The sequence below is a fragment of the Artemia franciscana genome, chromosome 2 (genome assembly GCF_032884065.1).
Source record: "Artemia franciscana chromosome 2, ASM3288406v1, whole genome shotgun sequence".
In the NCBI taxonomy this organism is placed as follows: Eukaryota; Metazoa; Arthropoda; class Branchiopoda; order Anostraca; family Artemiidae; genus Artemia; species Artemia franciscana.
Window position 1 is genome coordinate 36,885,289 of NC_088864.1, and position 22,506 is coordinate 36,907,794.

The window sequence follows — 22,506 nt, forward strand, 5'->3', positions numbered from 1 at the left end:
TCCGCTCAATTAGAAACACAATTCAAAATAAATGGCGCTGCGACAACATTTCTCGAACCTCCGAAATTAGTTGAAAATTTCTTTAAGTATTTCTAGATAATTCTTTTGATATTTATTTAAAAGTTCGTTATAATGAAAACTAATTTTTTTAAATTGCCAAGTTAATTTATTTGCAGAAAAACCTCTTGATATCAATTTTTGGCTTAAGATTTTACATCTATTTTTAAAATCAATATCATTACTACAAATCCTTGCATAACGAAGTAACTGTGAGAAAAACGCTGAATATGTGATATTTGAGTGTATATTACTTTCAGGGAATGGGAAACTAATCACTTCAAAATCAAAATCATTCGTTTTATTATACATTTTAAAACTTAATTTATTATTGTCACAAATATTAATATTTAAATCTAAGAAATGATCTTCATGGCCAGCGCCATGACTAGGCTCAAGACATTTATTACAGAAATCATACCCCTAGATTCAAGTAGCTGGCATAGATCTATAGAAAGCGTATGTACATCTAATTCATTTTTTCTATTATTTTTCCTATGTCCTCTCGATCGTTTTTTACGTTTAGTAGGACAAGTAAAAGAAGGATGGTCAATAAAACCATCAATACATTTAACAACAACATGAGACATGTCACCATATTTTGCTACACGATCATTTAGCCCAAAAGGATAAGCTGTACCAAGAGTATGGATCCAGAAATCCTCCTGTTTACGTAGTCTATTATTCTTCTCTTCTTTATTTAAATTTTCTAATTCTAAATTTTCTAAAATTGTGACAGTTATATCTGATATGGAACATTTACCATTATTACAATGTTGAACTAGATAGTTATTAGTTTTTTCATTATTAACTGTTGTCTTATGTCCAGAAAATCGTTTATATATATTATTAGTTGTTTCCCCCACATATTGTAGGCAGCATTTATTACATTCTAATAGGTAAATTACGTTGATTGTTCTACAATTAACATTACCACGTAACTTGCATGCAAAATTATTATTATAGAATGTGCTCTTAACAGAAGTCCGTGGGACAAAATGATCTTGGCAAAGAAAACAACGACTTTTACACTTACTAACTTTCAAAAAATCGTTCCGAGTTCCGAGGCTAATATTTGTGTTTTGTTGCATAAAAAGTTATTGAAAATAAATCCGAAACAAACCAACATCCAAATCAAAATCCAACAATCAAAGTCCAAAAAACATGCCAAGGTCAATAGGTCAATAGGTCAATAAATACATAAACAAAAACATGAAAGAACATGAAATTTGCATAAGTGCCATCTCACCAATAATTAACAATATCAGGTTAAAAACCTGGACCAGGGTAAAGGTCTGTCGGGGAGAAAACTAAAAAAATTTTCTCCACCAGCACTGGATCCAACCTGGAATAATATCATGAAAAGAGAAATCACCAATGCAACAGCACAAACACACAAAAAAAAGAGAGACAGAAGGAGAAAAGGAAGACTGTTTTCCTAAATTAGTGATTAATATAAATCAGCACTTGAATGAGGCCTCAACCCTACTCATCGATACAATCACATATGTCAAACAGCATAGCCACACACAATCAACCATAAAGAATAATCCATGGACAGGCAGTCATGTCGTCAATAAGTATAAGTCGTCATTTACCAAACAATAGAAAAAATAATATAGACAAATAATTCAGAGGCAATACCCAACATAAGGGCTCATCAGGAGAATACACTGGCCTATATAGGGTTTCGCCACTCTAAATTCTCTACCCAGCACAGTGTTGTGGCTACCACAGAATATCCATGGCATCCCCGCGTCAGGTATCACCCCCAAAATACATGCCTATGAAAGAAAAAAAAAACCAGCAAATGTAAAACAACCAAGTAAAACCAAAACAAGCTTATCCTGTTAATATATCCCTCCCTTTAGCAACAATAGGTAAATTTTATATATAGGTAATTATATTATATAGGTAAACTAAATATATATATATATATATATATATATATATATATATATATATATATATATATATATATATATATATATATATATTTAACTCCGTAAAACTTGCGGATATACAAAATTCTTCGCTGTCCCATTGTCTGTGCATATAAATAGATTGTCAGGTTTACCGACTCTTGAACATGCAACATATAATTGTCCATGGGAAAACAATCCGTATTCAGATCTATACCTCATGATTCTAATGACTGCCCTTGAACTTTGTTGATTGTGATTGCTAATCGACCATTCCCTGTGTCGCCGTCGTCATTTATATATCCCCCTGTGCCCCCCGGCGTCCCCGTTGTAGTTGTGTCCCTGTGTCCCGATCGTCATTTATATTCCCTGTGTCCCGGTCGTCATTTGTGTCCCGGTGTCCCAGTCTATAATTTCTCTTCGAGTGTCCCGGTCTTCATTTATATTCCTTGTGTCCCGGTGTCCCGATCGTCATTTGTGTCCCGGTGTCCCGGTCTGTATATACATTCGTTTTTGAATTGGTCTTTTTATTAGTTTATATATTCGTTTTTGAATTGGTATATGATGATATAAATTTTTGTGTTTTTCCCCTTTTTTTCTTTTTAGTTTTTTTAGTTTTTTTTCTTTTTAGTTTTTTTGTAGTTTTTACCTTTTTAGTTTTTTTATTTTTATTTTTAGTTTTTTTGTAGTTTTTACCTTTTTCTTAGTTTTTTTAGTTTTTTTTTACTTATGTCCTGGTCGTCATTTATCCTCCCTGTGTCCCGGTCTTCATTCTTGTCCCGGTGCTTTGTTGATGGTGATTGCTAATCGAACATCCCTTGTGTCCCGGTCGCTTTCTCTTTGAGTGTCCCGGTCGTCATTTATATTCCCCCGGTTATAGTCCCCCGGTTATAGTCCCGGTGTCCCGGTCGTCATATATATAGATAGATGTCCCGGTGTCCCGGTCGTCATTCGTGTCCCGATGTCCCGGTCTGTAATTTCGTCAGTCGAAAACATGACGTCAGTCGACACACAAACATGACGTCACTCGACACACAGACAACTTATTTTTATATATATAGATGTCCCGGTCGTCATTTGTGTCCCGATATATATATATATATATATATATATATATATATATATATATATATATATATATATATATATATATATATATATATATATATATATATATATATATATATATATATATATATATATATATATATATATATATATATATATATATATATATATATATATATATATATATATATATATATATATGTATATATACGATATATATATATATATATATATATATATATATATATATATATATATATATATATATATATATATATATATATATATATATATATATATATATATATATATATATATATATATATATATATATATATATATATATATATATATATATATATATATATATATATATATATATATATATATATATATATATATATATATATATGTATATATATATATATGTATACTAGCTGTTTGGGTGCGCCTAGTTTGGGTGCACCCCAACGCCTAGTTGGTGGGGCGCTTCGCGGCCCCCCACCCCCCAAGCCCCCCCTTGCGCGTAAGCCGTTACGCGCCATATTAGTTACGCGCCATTGTAGTTGTGTCCCTGTGTCCCACCTGTGAATAGATACATATATATATATATATATATATATATATATATATATATATATATATATATATATATATATATATATATATATATACATATATATATATATATATATATATATATATATATATATATATATATATATATATATATATTTATCTATATATATATATATATATATATATATATATATATATATATATATATATATATATATATATATATCATGAAAAGAGAAATCACCAATGCAACAGCAAAAAAAAAAAAAAAAGAGACAGAAGGAGAAAAGGAAGACTGTTTTCCTAAATTAGTGATTAATATAGACCAGCACTTGAATGAGGCCTTAACCCTACTCATCCATACAATCACATAGGTCAAACAGCATAGCCATACACAATCAACCATAAAGAATAATCCATGGAATGGCAGTCATGTCGTCAATAAGTATAAGTCGTCATTTACCAAACAATAGAAAAAATAATAAAGACAAATAATTCAGAGGCAACAACCCAACACAAGGGCTCATCAGGAGAATACACTGGCCTATATAGGGTTTCGCCACTCTAAATTCTCTACCCAGCCAAGTGTTGTGGCTACCACAGAATATCCATAGCATCCCCGTGTCAGGTATCACCCCCAAAATACATGTCTATGAAAGAAAAAAAACAGCAAACGTAAAACAACCAAGTAACACCAAAACAAGCTTATCCTGTTAATATATCCCTCTTTTTAGCAACAATAGGTAAACTAAATATAATAAATTTTACCAAATCACAAATATTAACACATTGCAAAAAACCTGAATGAACTAAACAATTATAGAATTCATCTTTACCATGTGGCTAATTTAAAAAAAAAATCCGCTCAATTAGAAACACAATTCAAAATAAATGGCGCGTCAACAACATTTCTCGAACCTCCGAAATTAGTTGAAAATTTCTTTAAGTATTTCTAGATAATTCTTTTGATATTTATTTAAAAGTTCGTTATAACGAAAACTAAATTTTTTAAATTGCCAAATTAATTTATTTGCAGAAAAACCTCTTGATATCAATTTATATATATATATATATATATATATATATATATATATATATATATATATATATATATATATATATATATATATATATATATATATATATATATATATATATATATATATATATATATATATATATATATATATATATATATATATATATATATATATATATATGTATATATATACATATATATTCCCTGTGTCCCGGTCGTCATTTGTGTCCCGGTGTCCCAGTTTGTAATTTCTCTTTGAGTGTCCCGGTCGTCATTTATATTCCGTGTGTCCTGGTGTCCCGGTCGTCATTTGTGTCCTGGTGTCCCGTTCTGTAATTTCTATTCGAACAATCCCTGTGTCCCGGTCGTCATTTATATATCCCGCCTGTGCCCCCGGCGTCCCCGTTGTAGTTGTGTCCCTGTGTCCCGGTCGTCATTTATATTCCCTGTGTCCCGGTCGTGATTTGTGTCCGGGTGTCCCAGTCTGTAATTTCTCTTTGAGGTTCCCGGTCGTCATTTATATTCCCTGTGTCCCGGTCGTCATTTGTGTCCCAGTGTCCCGGTATGTAATTTCATCAGTTGACAAACATGACGTCACTCGACAAACAACTTCATGACGCATACAGCTCAATCCTTATAATGACGTCAGTCGACAAACATGACGTCAGTCGACAAACATGACGTCAGTCGACACACAAACATGACGTCACTCGACATATACACACACTGACAACTTATTTTTATATTTATAGATATATCTGCAGCCTCACTTACATAGTTTTGGGTCATCACTTCTGGGGAAGAAGGATCATTTCACCCTGGAGCCCCATTTAATGAAATTTTAACTAACTTAGATAGAATTGATTCCTTTAAGCTTGTTTCAAGGCTCATGTTGAGCTAAGGGAGAGGTGCTCAAAGGGTATTTAAATAGTAAAGCCATAACACGTCCTAAGGCAGCCCTATCCCTTTGGATCTCGGTCCCAACACTTTTTCTTGCGTCTTCAAGAATCAGGGGCAAGTTACGGTGTAGGGAATGTTTTCTAAGAGATGCAGGTGTTAGTTACATATTAGACATGGCTCTTTAAACAAAGCATGTGTTAATTATTTGAAAACCTTCAAATCCCCACCAAATCCTGTTTTCTTTGGTCGTTACGTAACAGGGTTTGCTTGTAAAGGCTTTTAAAGACATACATATGAGGGTTTTTAATCCGGCCCATAGGAAGTATTTAAAGGCAGCCATAGGAAGGTTTATAAGAAACGAATAGGAAGGTTTACAAGACACGCACAGGAAGGTTTTCAAAGACACACATAGGAATGTTTTTAAAGGAAGCCATAGGAAGTTTTTAAAGGCAGCCATAGAAAGGTTTTTAAAGACAGACACAGGAAGGTTCTTAAAGACATGTATATGAAGGTCTTAAAAGACATTCATAAGAAGATTTTTTAACACATGCAGGAATAGTTTTAAAAGCAGCCATAGGAAGTTTTTAAAGGCAGTCATAAGAAGATTTTTAAAGACAGACGAAGGAAGGTTTTTAAGGATACGCATAGGAAGGCTTTTAAAGACAGGTTGTTACGTATGACTTTGACTTTCTATGACTTTCTAGAGTTCAGAGGGCGCTAGTCAAGATGCAAACACAAGCGTTACATCATAAAGAGTTTTTTTCTTACGGCAATCTTCAAGACATTTTTCAAGACGTTTCAAAATATTTCAAGAGGTTTTTTTACGACATTCTTTTTCAAGACTTTTTTGAGACGTTCCAAGACATATCAAGAGGTTTTTTTAGACATTTTTCTTCAAGATGTTTCTCAAGACGTTCCTAGACATTTCTTAAGATATTTTTCTTCAAGACGTTTTTGTAGACGTTTTAAGACATTTCAAGACGTTTTAAGACTTTTTTTCTTCCAAACGTCTTTCAAGACGTTTCAAGATATTTCAAGACGTTTTTCTAAGAAACTTTTCTTCAAGTTGTTTCTTTTTCAAGATTTCTTTACTTGTTACATAGAAGGAGATTAAAGAATAAAGGAGAAAATATAAGCGAAAATAAACAATCCAAGAGGGCCCCTAGCATTCAATCCCACCGGATCCCTAGTAACCAATTTCACCGGGGGCCCAAGTAACTAATTCCAACAGGGAATAGCAAACGTCAGTGCCAGCACATATCTAGAATTATCTGAATCTCTTTTTGAGGCAACTGGAGTGAATTCTGAAGGTGATAGATGTGGACGCTTATTCCTTCGAGAATTGAATCTACCGACGTGGTAAAAAGTGCTTGATCAGTTTTCGACCAGTCATGATGGCGTGGAGGTGCTGATGGACCAAGAGAAGTACCTTGATTAACAAAAGATGGCAAAGGAATTGAGCAGAATATAGGATGATGAATAGACAATTAATAATCGAACAAGACTTTTACTGTATTGGCTTGCACTTACCCCGATGACATGTAACATACGTAAAATCACGCGTTTAATCCAATCAATCAAGAAATCACTCAATATATCCTAACGTACTTTTTACGCTTAAGGTGCACTCCTCTCTCGACCTATTCAAAGAACCACCGACCCTTTTTCATAAAGCCGAAGGTCTATCATATTCACCTGTAAACCATTTTTTCAAGCCTCGACTGAATCATCTACTTATATGAAGTGTTAAAATATATGTCTATGTTAGCCGTTTATTTTGTGGGACTACCTGCGAAATTAGAAACGAATGCACCATCGTATGGCGTTAATATCTATAAAAATGGATGCTGAACATACGTGTAGTTTTTCGGTAATTATACATCAATTGATTTTGTCAGAATTTTCACACAATATCTTTTTGGCCTTATTTTGGCTAGAATTGTTATTTTGCACCGCAAAATGGGTGAAAACGCCCCTTTTCTGTGGGACAGTTTTTATGTAAAATAAACGTCTATGTTAACTGTTATTTTTAAGAACTATCTATAACTTTAAAAACGAATGTGCTACCACACGGCCTTATTCTATCTGAAATTCGAGAAGCAAAATGCGTATAGATTTTTGATAATTCTTAATCAATTACTTTTTCAGCATTTTCTCACAATAGCTTTTAAAATAAATGTCCATGTTAACCGTTATTTTGCAGGACTGCCTTCATCTTTAGAAACAAATGCGCTGCCATACGGCATTACTACCTCAGAAACTCAAGGCTGAATTTGTGTTTAGTTTTTTCAATAATTCTAAATAAATTGACTATCGCAGAATTTTCACACAATAGGATTTTGGAATTCTTTTGGGTAGAATTGTTATTCTGCACCACAAAATAGTCAAAAACACCGCTTTTTCTGGAACGTTCTTTTTGGCTAAAATAAAGGTCTATTTTAGCCGTTTATGTTGAATGGCTACCTGCACCTTTAAAAAACGGAATGCCACCGTAAGGCATTGCTGCCTCTTGAAAGTCGAGGCTGAATATTCGTATAGGTTTTCTATAATTATAAATTAATCAACCGCCTAAGAATTTTCACACAATACCATTTTGGCCTTCTGTTTGCTAGAATTTTGATTTTGCAGTACAAAATGGCTGAAAACGATGCTTTTCTGAGGGAAAGTGTTTTCGGCTAAAGTAAACATCTGTGTTAACCATTATTTTCTAGCACTACCTGCATTTTTAGAAGCGAATGCGCTACTGTATGGCATTACTGACTCTGAAACTTGAGGGTCAATATGCGTATATTTTTTCAACAATTCTAAATCAATTGCTTATCTCAGAATTTTCACACAATAGTTTTTTTGCACTTCTTTTAGCTAGAATTACTCTTCTGTGCCAAAAAAAGGCTGAAAACGCTGCTTTGCTATCGGAGAGTCATTTTGGCTAAAATAAATGTCTATGTCAACCGTATTTTGTAGGTCTACCGGCAGCTTTTAGAAACATATGCGCTACCGTACGGAATTACTGCCTCTGAAAATGGAGGCTCGATATGCGTATAGTTTTTTGAATCAATTGAATTTCTCTGAATTTTCATACAATAGCATTTTGGACTTCTTTTGGCTAGAATTGTTGTTAGGCACCACAAAATGGCTGAAAACGCCACTTAGGCTGTAGGGAAGTCTTTTTGGCCAAAATCAATATCTATGATAGCTGTTTATTTTGTAAGACTACCTCCAGCTGTAGGAAAGAATTTGCCACCGTAAGGTATTACTGCCTCTGAAACTGGAGGCTTTAATATGCGTATAGTTTTTCGGTAATTCTAAATCAATGAACTATCTCAGAATTTTAACACAATAGCTTTTTGGCCTTCTCTTGACTAGAATTGTGGTTCTGCGCCACAATATCATTGAAACCGCCACTTTGCTCTGGGACAGTCTTTTTTGCTGAAATAAATATCTTTGTTAACCGTTTATTTTGAAGGACTACCTGTAACATTAGAACCGAATGCGCCACCGTGCACTATTACTGTCTCTGAAACTGTAGACTCAATAGGCGTAGTATTTTTCGATAATTCTAAATCAATTGAGTATCTCAGAATTTTCAAGCAATAGCTTTTTTTACCTATTTTTCGCTAGATTTGCTGTTTTGCATCACACTTTGCAGCTCCAAGCTCCTGAAAACTCCACTTTGCAGCAGGGTAGTCTTTTCGACTAAAATATTTGTCTATGTTACCCGTTATTTTGCAGGGTTACCTGCACCTTTGGTAAAGAACCTGCTATATTACGGCATTACTGTCACTGAAACAGGAGGCTCAATATGCGTATAATTTTTCGAATTAATTGACAACATTAAAATTTTTAAAGAAGGCCAAAGCATGTTGATTTTTTCCTCATAAAACTTGTTGTAGGCTGATTTATTTGAAACGTGCTGTATGTTGTTTTTCCTTCTTTCGTGAAACATAATAAATGTTGATTTTTTTCATGAAAAATATTGCATGTCGATTATTCCTTCATGAAAATTAATATATCTTAATTTATATCTCGAGAAATTTGTTATTTTTTTATTTCTTCATCATAAAATTTGATGCACGTTGATTTTTCTCTTCATGAAACTCTTTTTCTCCTCGTAAAACCAGTTTTGTTGGTGAATCTTATTGCGGTCCAATTTTGTTCGAGAAACTTAATTCATCTTGATATTTTTAATCGTGAAACTTATTGTATGTTGATTTATTCTTTTTGGAACTTATTTAACCATAATGTCTTTTCTTCATTAAACTTGTTGCATGTTGGTTCTTCTTCGTGAAACATGATAGATGATGATTTTTTTTTCTGAAACTTGCTGCGTAAGGATCACTTCTTCAAGAAACTTAATGTATCTTGGTTTATGTTTTGGAAAAACTATTTATATTTTTATTTCTTCTTCATGAACTTTGTTGCATTTATATTTTTCTCTTCGTGAATCTTGCACATTGATATTTATCCCCGTGAAACTAGTTTTGTTCGTGGAACTTGTTGTGTGCTAATTATTGTTCATGAAACTTATTTCATCTCGATACTTTTCTTCGTGAAACTTGCTGTATGATGATTTATTCTTTCGTGAAACCTAAGTTACCATTATATTTTTGGGTTTTCATCGTGAAACACAATAAACACTGATTTTCGTTCATGAAACCTGCTGAATAAGGATTATTTCTTCAAGAAACTTAATGTATCTTGATTTATGTCTTCGAGAAACTTGTTATGTTTTCATTTCTTCTTCATGAAACTGTTCTTCTTTCTTCTAGAAGCTTAATGTATCTCGACAAATGTTTTCGAGAAACTTAATATTATTTTTTTATTCTTTCATTTTTTATTTAATCTTCATTGATATATGTTGATTTTTTTCTTCGTGAAACAGGTACGTTGATTTTTTTTCCTTGTGAAACTGGTTTTGTTCGTGGAGCTTGTGTGCTGAATTTTTTTCGTGAAACTTAATTTATCTTGATATTTTCCTTCTTAAAACATGTTGCATTCTGTTTTTATTCTTTCGTGAAGCTTAATGTATCAAGATATTTTTCTTCGTGAAATTTGTTGCGTGTCGGTTCTTTCTTCGTGAAACATGATGCATCTGAATTTTTGTTTGTGAAACTTCTTCCTTGTGGATTATTTCTTCAAGAAACTTAATATATCTTGATTTATGTCTTCAATAAACTTGCTATATTTTTATTTATTTATCATGAAATTTGATGAATGTTGGTTCTTCTCGTCGTGAAACTTGTACATTGGTTTTTCTCCTCGTAAAACCAGTTTTGTACGTGGAACTTATGGCGTGCTGATTTTTGGTCATGACGCTTTTTTTTATCTTGACTGTTTTCTTCGATAAAAGTCAAGAAGTTTTCTTCTTTGTATCTTGATTTATGTCTTCGAAAAACTTGTTATATTTTAATTTGTTCTTCGGGGAATTTCTTGTAAGCGGATTTTTCTCTTCGTGAAGCTTCCACGCCTTTTTATTACATGCTAGTAGGTTAGATTAATTTAACCTAATCTAACCAACCTAACCTACTTTGTGTAGGTCACATTAAGTTTTTTGAAGAAAAAATCCACATGCAACACGTTTCGCAAATAAACATCAGCATGCATCCAGTTTCAAGAAGAAAAACGAAAATGCAACAGGTTTCATGAAAAGAAAACATCATGATAAATTAAGTTTCAAGAAAGACTAAATCTACATACAACTAGTTTCACGTAAAAATATCAAGATAAAGTAAGTTTCACGAACAAAAATCAGCAAACAACAAGTTCTACGATCAACACTGGTTTCATGAAGAGAAAAATGAATGTATAAGTTTCACGAAAATAAAAATCAAATACTACAAGTTTCACAAGATGAAATAAAAAAAATAATATTCTTCTCGTAGACAAAAATCAGAAAACATTAAATTTCACAACTTAAAAAACTCCAATAATTTAAGAAACTCATATATCTACGTTGAAGCTTCACGTAAAATCCACGTGAAGCTCACTCCTGAAGAAATTATCCAAATTGAACAAGATTCAAGAACAGCAATCAACACTCTTCATGTTTTATGAAAAAAAGGGGATTTAACAAGTTTCACGAAGAAAAATATCACGATAAATTAAGCGTCACAAAAGAATAAAACAAAATACAAAAAGTTTCAACAAGTTTCTTGAAACTTTATGTTTTTTGAAGAAAAACCTACATGCAAAAATTTTTTTGAAGATAAGATCATGATATATTAAGTTTCATGAATCAAAATATCACCATACAACAAGTTTCACGAAGAAAATTATCAAGATAAATCAAGTCCCACAAATAAACACCAACATAAAACAAGTTCCACAAACAAAACTGGTTTCACGAGGAGAAAAAACAATGCACGAGCTTCACGAAGAGAAAAATCAATGTGCAACAAGTTTCCTGAAGAAGAAATGCATATATATATAACATGTTTTTGAAGACAAAATCAGGAAATATTAAGTTTCTTGAAGATAAAATCTACATACAATAAGTTTTACGAACAAAAATCAGCATGCACTGTGTTTCACTTAGAAAAAACTAATACGACTAATATGCAGAAAGTTTCACGAAGAAAAAGATCAAGACAAATTAAGTTTCACGAACAAAAATCAGCATGCAACAAGTTCCACGAGCAAAACCGGTTTCAAGAGGAGAGGAATCAGTGTACAAGTTTCACGAAGAGCAAAATCAACATGTAACAAGCTTCATGAAAAAGAATAAAAATATATCCAGTTTCTCGAAAACATAAATCAAAATTATATTAAGTTTCTGAAAGAAATGATCCACATACAACAAGCTTCACGAACAGAAATCAGCATGCAACAACTTTCACGACGAAAATATCATGATAAATTAAGTTTCACAAAAGAATAAATCATTATACAACAAGTTTTACAAGAAAATAATCGAGATAAGTTAAGTTTTGTGAACAGTAATCAGCATGCAACAGGTTCCATGAAAAAACTGGTTTCGCGAGGAGAAAAATCATTGTAGTAGTTTCAAGAAGAGAAAAATCAACATGCAACAAGTTTCATAAAGAAGAAACAAAAATATAATGTTTTTCAAAGACGTACAGCAAGATACATTAAGTTTCAGCAAGTGTCAAATCAACATACATCATGTTTCACGAAGAAAAACACCATCATACAACAGGTTTCACGAAGAAAATATATGATGGTAAATTAATTTTTACGAAAAAATAAAACAGCATACAATATATTTCACGAAGAAAAATATCAAGATAAATTAACAACAAGTTCCACGAACAAAGCCATTCACAAGGAGACAAATACATGTACCAGTTTCTCGAAGAGAAAAATCAACGTGAATCAGGTCTCATGAAGAAGAAATGAAAATATATCAACTTTCTCAAAGAAAATAATCAAAATATATTAATTTTCCTGAAGAAATAATTCACATGCAACACTTTTCACTGACAAAAATCAGCCCTCACCATATTTCAGGACGAAGAATATAAAGATAAAATAAGTTTAATGAAAGAAAAAATCAACTTACAATAAGTGTTACGATGAAAAAATTTATAAGCAAAATATTTCACGAGGAATTAATCAACATAAAACATGTTTCATGAATAAGAAAAATCAGCATGCAACTAATTTCACGGAGAGAAAGAAAATAACGTAGAACAAGTCTCACAAAGAAAAAAAAATCAATGTACAAAATGTTTAATGACACAACCAACATAAAACAACTTTCGTGAAGATAAACTAAAGATGTAACAAGTATCTTCAAGAAAAAATAACATACAATAAATTTCAGAAAAGAAGAAAAAATCAATATACATTGGTTTTGTATGAAAATTTTGAGATAGTCAATGGATTTGAAAAACTTTATGTATAAACTTTATATTGAGCTTCCTGTTTCAGAGGCAGTAGTGCCCAAGACTGGAGTATTCTTTTCTAAAAGTGCAAGTAGTCCAACAAAATAGACGGTTAAAATATACATTAATTTAGGCAAAAAGACTTTCCCATGGCAAACTGGCGTTTTCAGCCAGTTGTGGTGCAAAACAACAATTCAAGGCAAAAGAAGATCAAAAACCTTCTGTGTAAAAACTCTGAGATAGTAAATTGATTTAGAATTATAGAAAGGCGATACGTGTATTGAATTTCCATTTTTCAGTTTCGTTTATAAAGGCACAGGTGATCCTACAAAAAACGGTTAACAGGAATATTTATTTTGGCCAAAAAGAATTTCCAATAGCGAAGCAGGGTTTCAACCGTTTTGTGGGGCAAAATAGCAATTCCAGTCAAAGGAAAGCGAAAAACTATTGTGCTAAAATTCTGAGTCAATTGATTTAGAATTTTCGAAAAATTATACGCATATTGAACGTCTTGTTTCAGAGGCAGCAATGCATACGGTGGCGCTTTTGTTCCTAAGGCTGCAGTTAGTCTTGCGAAATAAACAGCTAATATAATTTTTTGATGCTAAAAGATACATCAAAAGAATCGGATTTTCATGCTGATTTTAAATATATAAGTTTCATCAAATTTAGCATTCTTCATCAAAAGGTACGAGCCTGAGAAAATTTGCATTATTTTTGAAAATGGGGAAATACCCCCTAAAAGTCATAGAATCTTAACAAAAACCACACCATCGCATTTAGCGTATTAGAGAACCTTATAGCGAAAATATCAAGCTCCTATTTACACAAATGCGGAATTTCGTATTTTTTTGCCAGAAGACAGATCACAGGTGCGTGTTTATTTTTTTTCCCCAGGGGTCATCGTATCGACCAAGTGGTCCTAGAATGTCGCAAGAGGGCTCATTCTAACGGAAATGAAAAGTTCTAGTTCCCTTTTAAGTGACCAAAAAAATTGGAGGGCACCTAAGCCCCCTCCCACGCTCATTTTTTCCCAAAAGTCAACGGATCAAAATTTTGAGATAGCTATTTTGTTCCGCATAGTCGAAAACAATAATGACTATGTCTTTGGGAATGACTTACTCCCCCACAGTCCCTGGGGGAGGGGCTGCAAACTTTGACCAGTGTTTACATACAGTAATGGTTATTGGGAGATTTCAGGGGGATTTTTTGGTTGGGGGGGGGGGGGGGTTGGGGCTGAGAGGAAGGGGGCTATGTGGGAGGATATTTCCTTGGAGGAATATTTAATGGAGGAAGAGAAATTCAATGAAAAGGGTGCAGGATGTTCTAGCATTACTGTAAAAAAAAAAAAAATGAAAAAATAAACATGAAAAAGTGTTTTCAGTTGAAAGTAAGGAGTAGCATTGAAACTTAAAACGAACAGAGATTTTTACGCATATGAGGGGCTCTAAAAATACTTTAGCATAAAGAACGAGGTATTTAGGGGGAGATAAATACCTCGCTCTTTATGCTAAAGTATTTTTAGTAATTTCAACTATTTATTCTGATTCAGGGGCCATTCTTAAAGAATTGGGACAAAACTTACAATTTAGTGTAAAGAGCGAGATATTAACGAGGATACAAGCCCCCTCATATACATAATAAAAATATAAGAATATAAATTTTGTTACATAAGTTAATTCTTAAGTTACGTAGTATTTTTTACTAATAAAAACGTTCGTTAAAAATTAAAAGTTCTAGTTGCCTTTTTAAGTAACCGAAAAATTGGAGGGTAACTAGGCCTCCTTCCCCACCCCTTATTTCTCAAAATCGTCTGATCAAAACAAAGAGAAAGCCATTTAGCCAAAAAAAGAATTAATATGCAAAAATTGTTTTAATAATTTATGTGCGAAGAGCCAAAATCAAACATGCATTAATTCAAAAATGTTCAGAAATTAAATGAAAAAACTAGTTTTTTTAACTGAAAGTAAGGAGCGACATTAAAACTTATTATTATAATTACTCCGTATGTGAAATAGGTTGTCCCCTCCGCAATCCCTCGCTCTTTACGCTAAAGTTTGACTCTTTGCCACAATTCTACTTTTTAAAACAATTAAAAGCTTTAGCGTAAAGAGCGAGGGATTGCGGAGGGGACAACCCATTTCATATACGGAGTAATTTCTGTTCGTTTTAAGTTTTAATGTCGCTCCTTACTTTCAGTTAAAAAAAACTAGTTTTTTTTAAAAATTTAATCTCTTAAAGAAGTTGAAAAGATATGCGTTAAGCTACAGAGAGAAATTATTTTTGGAAAGACCAAATTTACTACTAGGAATTTACTACTACAAATTTACTACTACGAATAAAAACTACAAAGTTTTAAAGTTCAATAAATTATTCACGGCATATTCAAATTAAATGTTTGTCGTTTTTTCTGAATTTAATAGTTGTTTACTCTAGATGGGAAAATAAGTGTCCTTGCAGCACTTTGCAATAGAAGTATTTTATATTTGATGAGCTCATATGATGATCCCGTGCCAAATACAATTAACACGGGATTAAGTTCTTGTTGTATGGAGTGGAGCAACTCTGGAGAATATCTTGCAGTTGGTGGCAGTTCCAAACGAGACAACCAGAGGCAATTCTACAACTGCCTCAAGTTATACACAACCTCTGGAGCTATAAGATACACTTTAAACTTGGATTTTCGTCAGGTAATGTTTTTTATTTTGTTCTAAGCTTACCTATCTTTTTACGCTCGGAACTTCAAGAACTGGCTGCGAGAACCGCGTAATAAATATTTTGAAGAGTATCGCCTAAAATTTGACTCTGAATAGAGTCTTAGCTAGTCATCGAATTTAAGGTATCTGTAATTTTGAGCAATCATACTTTTTGCAAAACTGTCCCAATTAGTTGAGAGTGTTGATGGCATATGTGAAAATTTAACCTATACGCAAATCAGTTTTCAAGTCGATTCTTTTGTGAACTAACTATTATATATTTCTAAGTTTTGGGAGTCTCCAACAGGAGTGATGTGGGCAAATCAATGCTGAATATTCACTTTAAGTCATATCATAGGCAGCGCGACAGCGGTGCCTAATTAAAGACCGATGTGAAAAAAATGTTTTATATATATATTTTTTTTTTGGTTTTAGACTAAGGTATTTCGGTTAGGAGGATGTGTCGTAGAAACTTCAAAAAGGCTCATTCGATTGGACATTCAAAGGACTAATGGCCTTTCTGGTAGTCGAAAGTGATTGGAGGGCAACCAGCCCGCTCCTCACATCCATAATTTCCCCTAACACAGCCAATTAAATTTTGAGATAGGAAATTTTTCTGCGCAGCTGAAAATTTCGGAAATTTTGTCTATCGGGATGATAACCTCCCCACAAACCTCAGGGCAAGGGTTGTAAGCTATACCCTGGGCACAAATAAGGTTTCGATAGAAAGGGTGGTTGTATAAGCTTCAGAGTGGGCTCATTGGATTGGAAATCAGAAGTTCTATTACCCTTCTCTAGGAGTATTAAATAAAATAAACTGGGTAGTTTCGCCCCCTAGGTAATACCTCGCTCTTTAGGCTTAAGTTCGAATTTTCTTACAATTCTTTAAGAATGACCAATGAATCCCAACTGTTGTTTAATTGGAATAATTAGATCTTTTGAAAGTACTAAAGTTTTTTTTAGCATAATGAGTTAGTTATTAACTAGGGGCTGAACCCCCTCACATACGTAATAATTTCTATATATTTTAAGTTTTAATGCTGTAGCTTACTTTCAGTTGAAAAAACTTGTTCTTTGTATTTAATTTCTGATCGTTTTTAAATAATTCTGAGAAATCCGGCACATCCTTCATTGAAATATCCCTTCCACCATTAACACTTCCTCCATGGAAAAATACCCCTTTAACCTCCTCCCCCGACCCCCACAATAAAATATCCCCCTGAAAACGTCTGTATATTTCCCAATAACCAATACTATATGTAAACAATGGGCAAAGTTCATAGCTTGTGCCCCTTCCTCAGGGCACTGTGGAGGATTAAGTCATCCTCAAAGACATAGTTATTTGATTTTTTGACTATTCTGAAGAAAATGGCTATCTCAAAATTTTGATGGTATTCCTTTAGGAAAAATGAGTGCGAGATGGGGCCTAGTCGCCCTCCAATTTTTTGGTCACTTAAAAAGTGCACTAAAACTTTTCATTTCCGTTCGAAAGAGCCCTCCTGCGATATTGTAGGACCACTTTATCGATTCAATCATCCCTGCGACAAAAAAAAAGAAAAAAAGAAAGAAAACAAATAAGCACGCATCCATTGTCTTTCTTGTGGAAAAATTCAAAATTCCACATTTTTGCAGATATTTTTCTCCTCACTTTAAACCCTACTTATGTGCAGAATTGGAAAGAAATATCCAATTGCATCAGGTCCACTGGTAGGCACGTGAAGAAGTCTTACTTGGGGTTTTACTGATTCAATAGACGGAGCCCTTACTAAATATTATCTTTGAGTTAAACCTCTTCATATTCTGTATCGTACTGAAACACTAAAAACCCCAATCTTTAAATGCTCGTTGGCCCTCTGAAAAATATTTATCCCCTGAAGTGTTATAGGATATTGCCCCTTTAAGCAATTGAAATCTACTTTAGCAAACTCTGACCCCTCCCCACTACCATTAAGTGCCAAATTGTCCATAGGCGTCATACTAAGATCATCTCTCTTATGTCTATGTCTGTTACGTTTATGTCTAGCAACGAGGACTGAATACTTAAAGCACTCTAAGCCCATATCCACACAAAAGTGTTTTACAGCTCCACAGCCCCTCAAATCTGTAGTATGTCTTCTAAAAATTCTTCTCCCTCCTTCCGTCTCTTCAAATATTTTTTTTTTAATTTCGTTAAATTAGGATCTAACTTTTCAATAAATAAAACTACTGACCCACTCCCATTTTCATTAGGATTCTCTACCCTTTTAAAAATACGTCCCACCTAATGCGAAAAAAAAACACCCTAAAATTATATAAGTCTAGGTGAAGTGTCATTTCCGTTTTTAGATAATGCGAGTACACCTCAACCGACTTCAAACTAAAAAAAAAAAATTTTTTTTTGAGCGATTGATGCTTTTACACTGTCCCGCCCTCCCACCACCCGAATGTGTTTTTTAAGAAGGGCCCAAGTTTCACTGACATATTAGAGTGCTGTGTCTAATGGATCCATATGGATGATATATATTGTAAGAGTATTAAATGGGTCTCCAAACTCAGCACTAAAAACACAAATATTGCAAAAAGGGGTATCTTCAAGGTAAAAATTTACAAAACAGGGGTGAGCCGGTACCACTTTGTTGTGGTTCCCCCTTATCACAGTAACTCTGAGGGGCGGGTACTTGGTCTTCTAGTACCCCCTCAACTTCGCTAGATGGGACATTATTTAATACATTATCTAAAAACTCCACGTCGAAGCCGAGATCCCTCACAAAAATATCTACATCAAAATTGAGAGAAAGTATACTAGTAGTGCTCAAACCCAAACTATAATCCCCCTCGCCTACACTCTCCACTTGGGCCACAGCTAGATTTTCATGGAAATCCTCTGGAAATATTGATTTTTGAACCTAGGAAATAATAAGAGCATATTAATTCATTGAAACACTCTTGATTTCATCCTCTGAAAGAATTTATATTAGGATTAAATAGTATTCATTATACTTAAGAGGGACTCGTCGGATGCATTGAAGACACACTACCACCTATAGGTTGAATGACCATACATGGACCCTAAAAGTAACCCTTCACACCTATAGACCTCACAGTACCATTTGTAAATTTAAGACCAGAAATTCCCACAGAAGTTGATCCTTAGCACCCATTGACCTCACACTACCAGTTATAAATTTAAGAACAAAAATTACCACATAAGTTGCCCCCTCCCTGTATTTTTCAGATATTTTAATGTTCTAAAGACTCGTAAGAAACTTACGAAGGGCGAGATAGTCTCCATTGTTGGAGTTTGCTCACCCAGGAATCAGCCAGCAAATCTTTAATCCAGGCTGTGGTCCTACCTATGGGACCTGGAGAAGAATAATAATTTTTACCCTCTTGAAGCGTTTATGATTTTAAGCTATATAAAGGATATTAATCTAAAGACCAGTAGCTTTAGCTAGACCAGTACCTCATATCCCTCTTCTTAGAGGCAAGAATAAAACTACTAAAATACTGATGCATCCCCTTCCTTTCAACAGTCTAAGTTTTCAACACTAGAAAGCATAATCTAAAAAAACCTTATTTTCAAGACATTACTAATAGCTAAGAGCATGGAGAAAAGTCCATTTCCTTTAGGACTGAAGGGGTCCTCAAAACCATTGGACCAGGGCCCCCTCAGTAACCCAAAAGGAATGCGTTTCCTTTTAAAGATGGGTAATATCATCAGTGTTCTTAAAAGTTCCCGGAAAAATTTAGTTTTTAGCATTAAATCATAGCGAAAAGTCCTTAAAAACCCCTATTAGGCTGAAAAGAATGGATTTTTTTTAGGAGGAGTTCAATACCAGTGAACCCTCCTCTCAGAGACAGCAAACAGGACCCCGTATATCGGAGATGTTCCTCCCTTTGTTAGCATGACCAAGAATATACATTCTCTACAAGAAGTGGTAAGTTTTCCGTGGAATATCAATAAATTTTACTTGCATTAAGATTCACAGCTCCACCTTCGTCTTGTGCTGGCGGTACACCTCTCGAAGGCCTTGCAGGTTGACTGGCATGGGGCTGGGGGGTGACGGAGCCGCATCATGTCCATGTAGGGCAGAGTGGGGTAGCAATCCCTCTGCTTTGCTGGAAGGCCGTAGAGCGGGTGGCATTCTTGCAATAGACAATGACCGAAAGTCTTGAGTGGGCAAAATTTTTCCCACTTAGTATGATCCTCGCCTTCTTTCGGGGGGATACTGGTCATGGTTTTCCTTAAATAAAAGTAAAATATTAGTTTTTCATGAAGTGAAAAAGTAAATCTTATGGCAATTAGTTTTTTTTCTATAAAAAGGACATATATGCCAAGAAATAAGCAGAAATAACCTCATTTCTCCCCTAACCACCTTGAAAGTCCCCCCCCCCAAAAAAATGCCGTAATTACACAGGATTTCGATGGCAAATGATGTGTCAACCCCCTTCCTCTAGGAGAATTTAACCTTAGTAAGGGGGTATTTAACAGAAAAAATTTGAATTAGCGAGTTTCAAAATCCGTAATATTTCTTTGCGTTTTTATTCTCTCTATAATATCTATATAAATGTAGTAAATAAAACACCTGAGCAACAAAACTTTTATACAAGTGAGTTTAAATGTAATAGAAAAAAGAAGAATAAATTCGAGCTAAACGTCACTTTTGCCCTGGTATCTATTTAGTTTCCCTTTTTTTTACCATTGTCAGAAACTTTCCCTCTCCAACATAAATTGGCAATTTTATATGCAAGTATTTAACTTTAGAAGTGGTTTTCACGAGAATAAAAGAAACTTTTTCAAAGAATAGTAAAAGCTTTGAAAAATTTGGCATTATTTGGCCGTCTGAGAATATTACTGCTTCAATTCCAGGTCGAGAATTCAAAATCAAGATCACAATACAGCAATCAATTGAGAATACAAGGCTTCGTTTGGATCAGAGTACATTCATCTAAAGTTTTTTCCTAAAATAGTGATAAAATAAGCCTGGTATATGCTTCATAATACCTTTCTAGGACAAGTATGTAGACCCTCCCTTTTTCCTAACCTAAGCTCTCTCCAAGATAGCAAAGGGTAGTTAAACTAAAATTTTTAGGGGATTTAGACAGCTTCTTTTATGAGAAATATGTATAATAGACAACACTAGAGGAAAAAACTAAGAAATCACCAAACTTTTACTCTTTTGCCTCTTGTTACATCTAATCTTATTAAGAGGGAGGGTGCTGTCAAATAATTTAATATTATTGTCAAAAAAGGATGCTTGTTTTCTTTTTTTAGTATAATGAAAGAATATTGCTCACCTCGTTCATTTAGCGTATAGATAAGTTATATTTTTCCGGAGCATTTCGTATTAAATTCAAAGATTGTATTTAATCAAAACTTCCCAATTTGTGATTCACTTGTAATATCATAGTGTTCAAATTTGGCAGCTGATAAAAACCCATTCACGCAATTGTTAGAAGAGCAGCTGTCCGGCATAAAGTAAGCCTTTACACGATGGAAAGTTTTCATTAACGGTTTAACAGCCTACTAGAATATGCTTCGATTAGTGGAAAAGCGCATTAATTGCAGACAGGGTAAAAAGAGAAAAAATTATTGGCGATAAAAATACCTTATGCGGGAAGGGGTGGGGATTCTAAGATGTTTATCTAATATAGAGAATTATAGTACTTTAATTTAGGTTTGCTCATTTTTGTGGTGGAGCGAGGTAGAGAAAAAGAGGCTTACCGGCATATAAGCAGAGGTCCAATCCTTTTTTAAATTTCTACAAAAATCTATTTCTTATAAGGATGTGTCACTTTCAAAATCTTAATATAAGACTGATGAGGAAGTTTGTTCAATACCCATTTTTATACCCCCCAAAGACAATAGAAAATTACTCAGTTCCCGTTAGAATAATAGCAGATCACGCGATGCTTCTGTTTTGCTGGAAATAGCAAGATATCAACAAGCCTTTGTTCCTAGGAATATCAATAGAGCCGCCAAGGCTCTCTAACGGCTCTGGCAATAGAAAATAGCTGCAAAAATCCCTTGTTTGTTGACACGAAATAGTAGAAAAGCATGAAAATATTGGACTGATGTAAGGACCACGCCCTTCCTTTAGGGACTACTCGTGCAGGTTTTTAAACATAACAAGCAAAGGAATCTTGAGCAAAGGTTTTTCCTAGCCCTCCTAGGTTTTTATCCATAACAATCAAGTAAATCCTGATTTGGCGGGATTTCGTAGGTTTTTTAAATAAGCAAGAAAATCCTGCAGTAAAAAAAGCCTACCCCTCCTGGTTTTTTTTTTAGCACTCTCTATTAGGTAAAACCGAAAGCCTCTGACACAAACGAAATCGTTATTTGGCGGGGCCTACATCTCTTAGAAAACATTCCCTATTACGTTACAGACACTTGCGTGTATTAGAAAACATTCCACATGATG

General features: G+C 33.7%; 1 protein-coding gene across 3 annotated transcripts in view; it reads left to right on the forward strand.

The window, feature by feature from the left end:
- Positions 1–22,506, forward strand: part of LOC136041048 (tubby-related protein 4-like) — a 149,400-nt gene that overhangs the window by 59,538 nt on the left and 67,356 nt on the right. For all 3 annotated transcript variants that reach the window (XM_065725597.1, XM_065725589.1, XM_065725604.1), the window contains one exon: positions 15,846–16,099. In XM_065725597.1, coding sequence (XP_065581669.1) covers positions 15,846–16,099 — 254 coding nt within the window. The remainder of the gene's footprint in view (positions 1–15,845; positions 16,100–22,506) is intronic.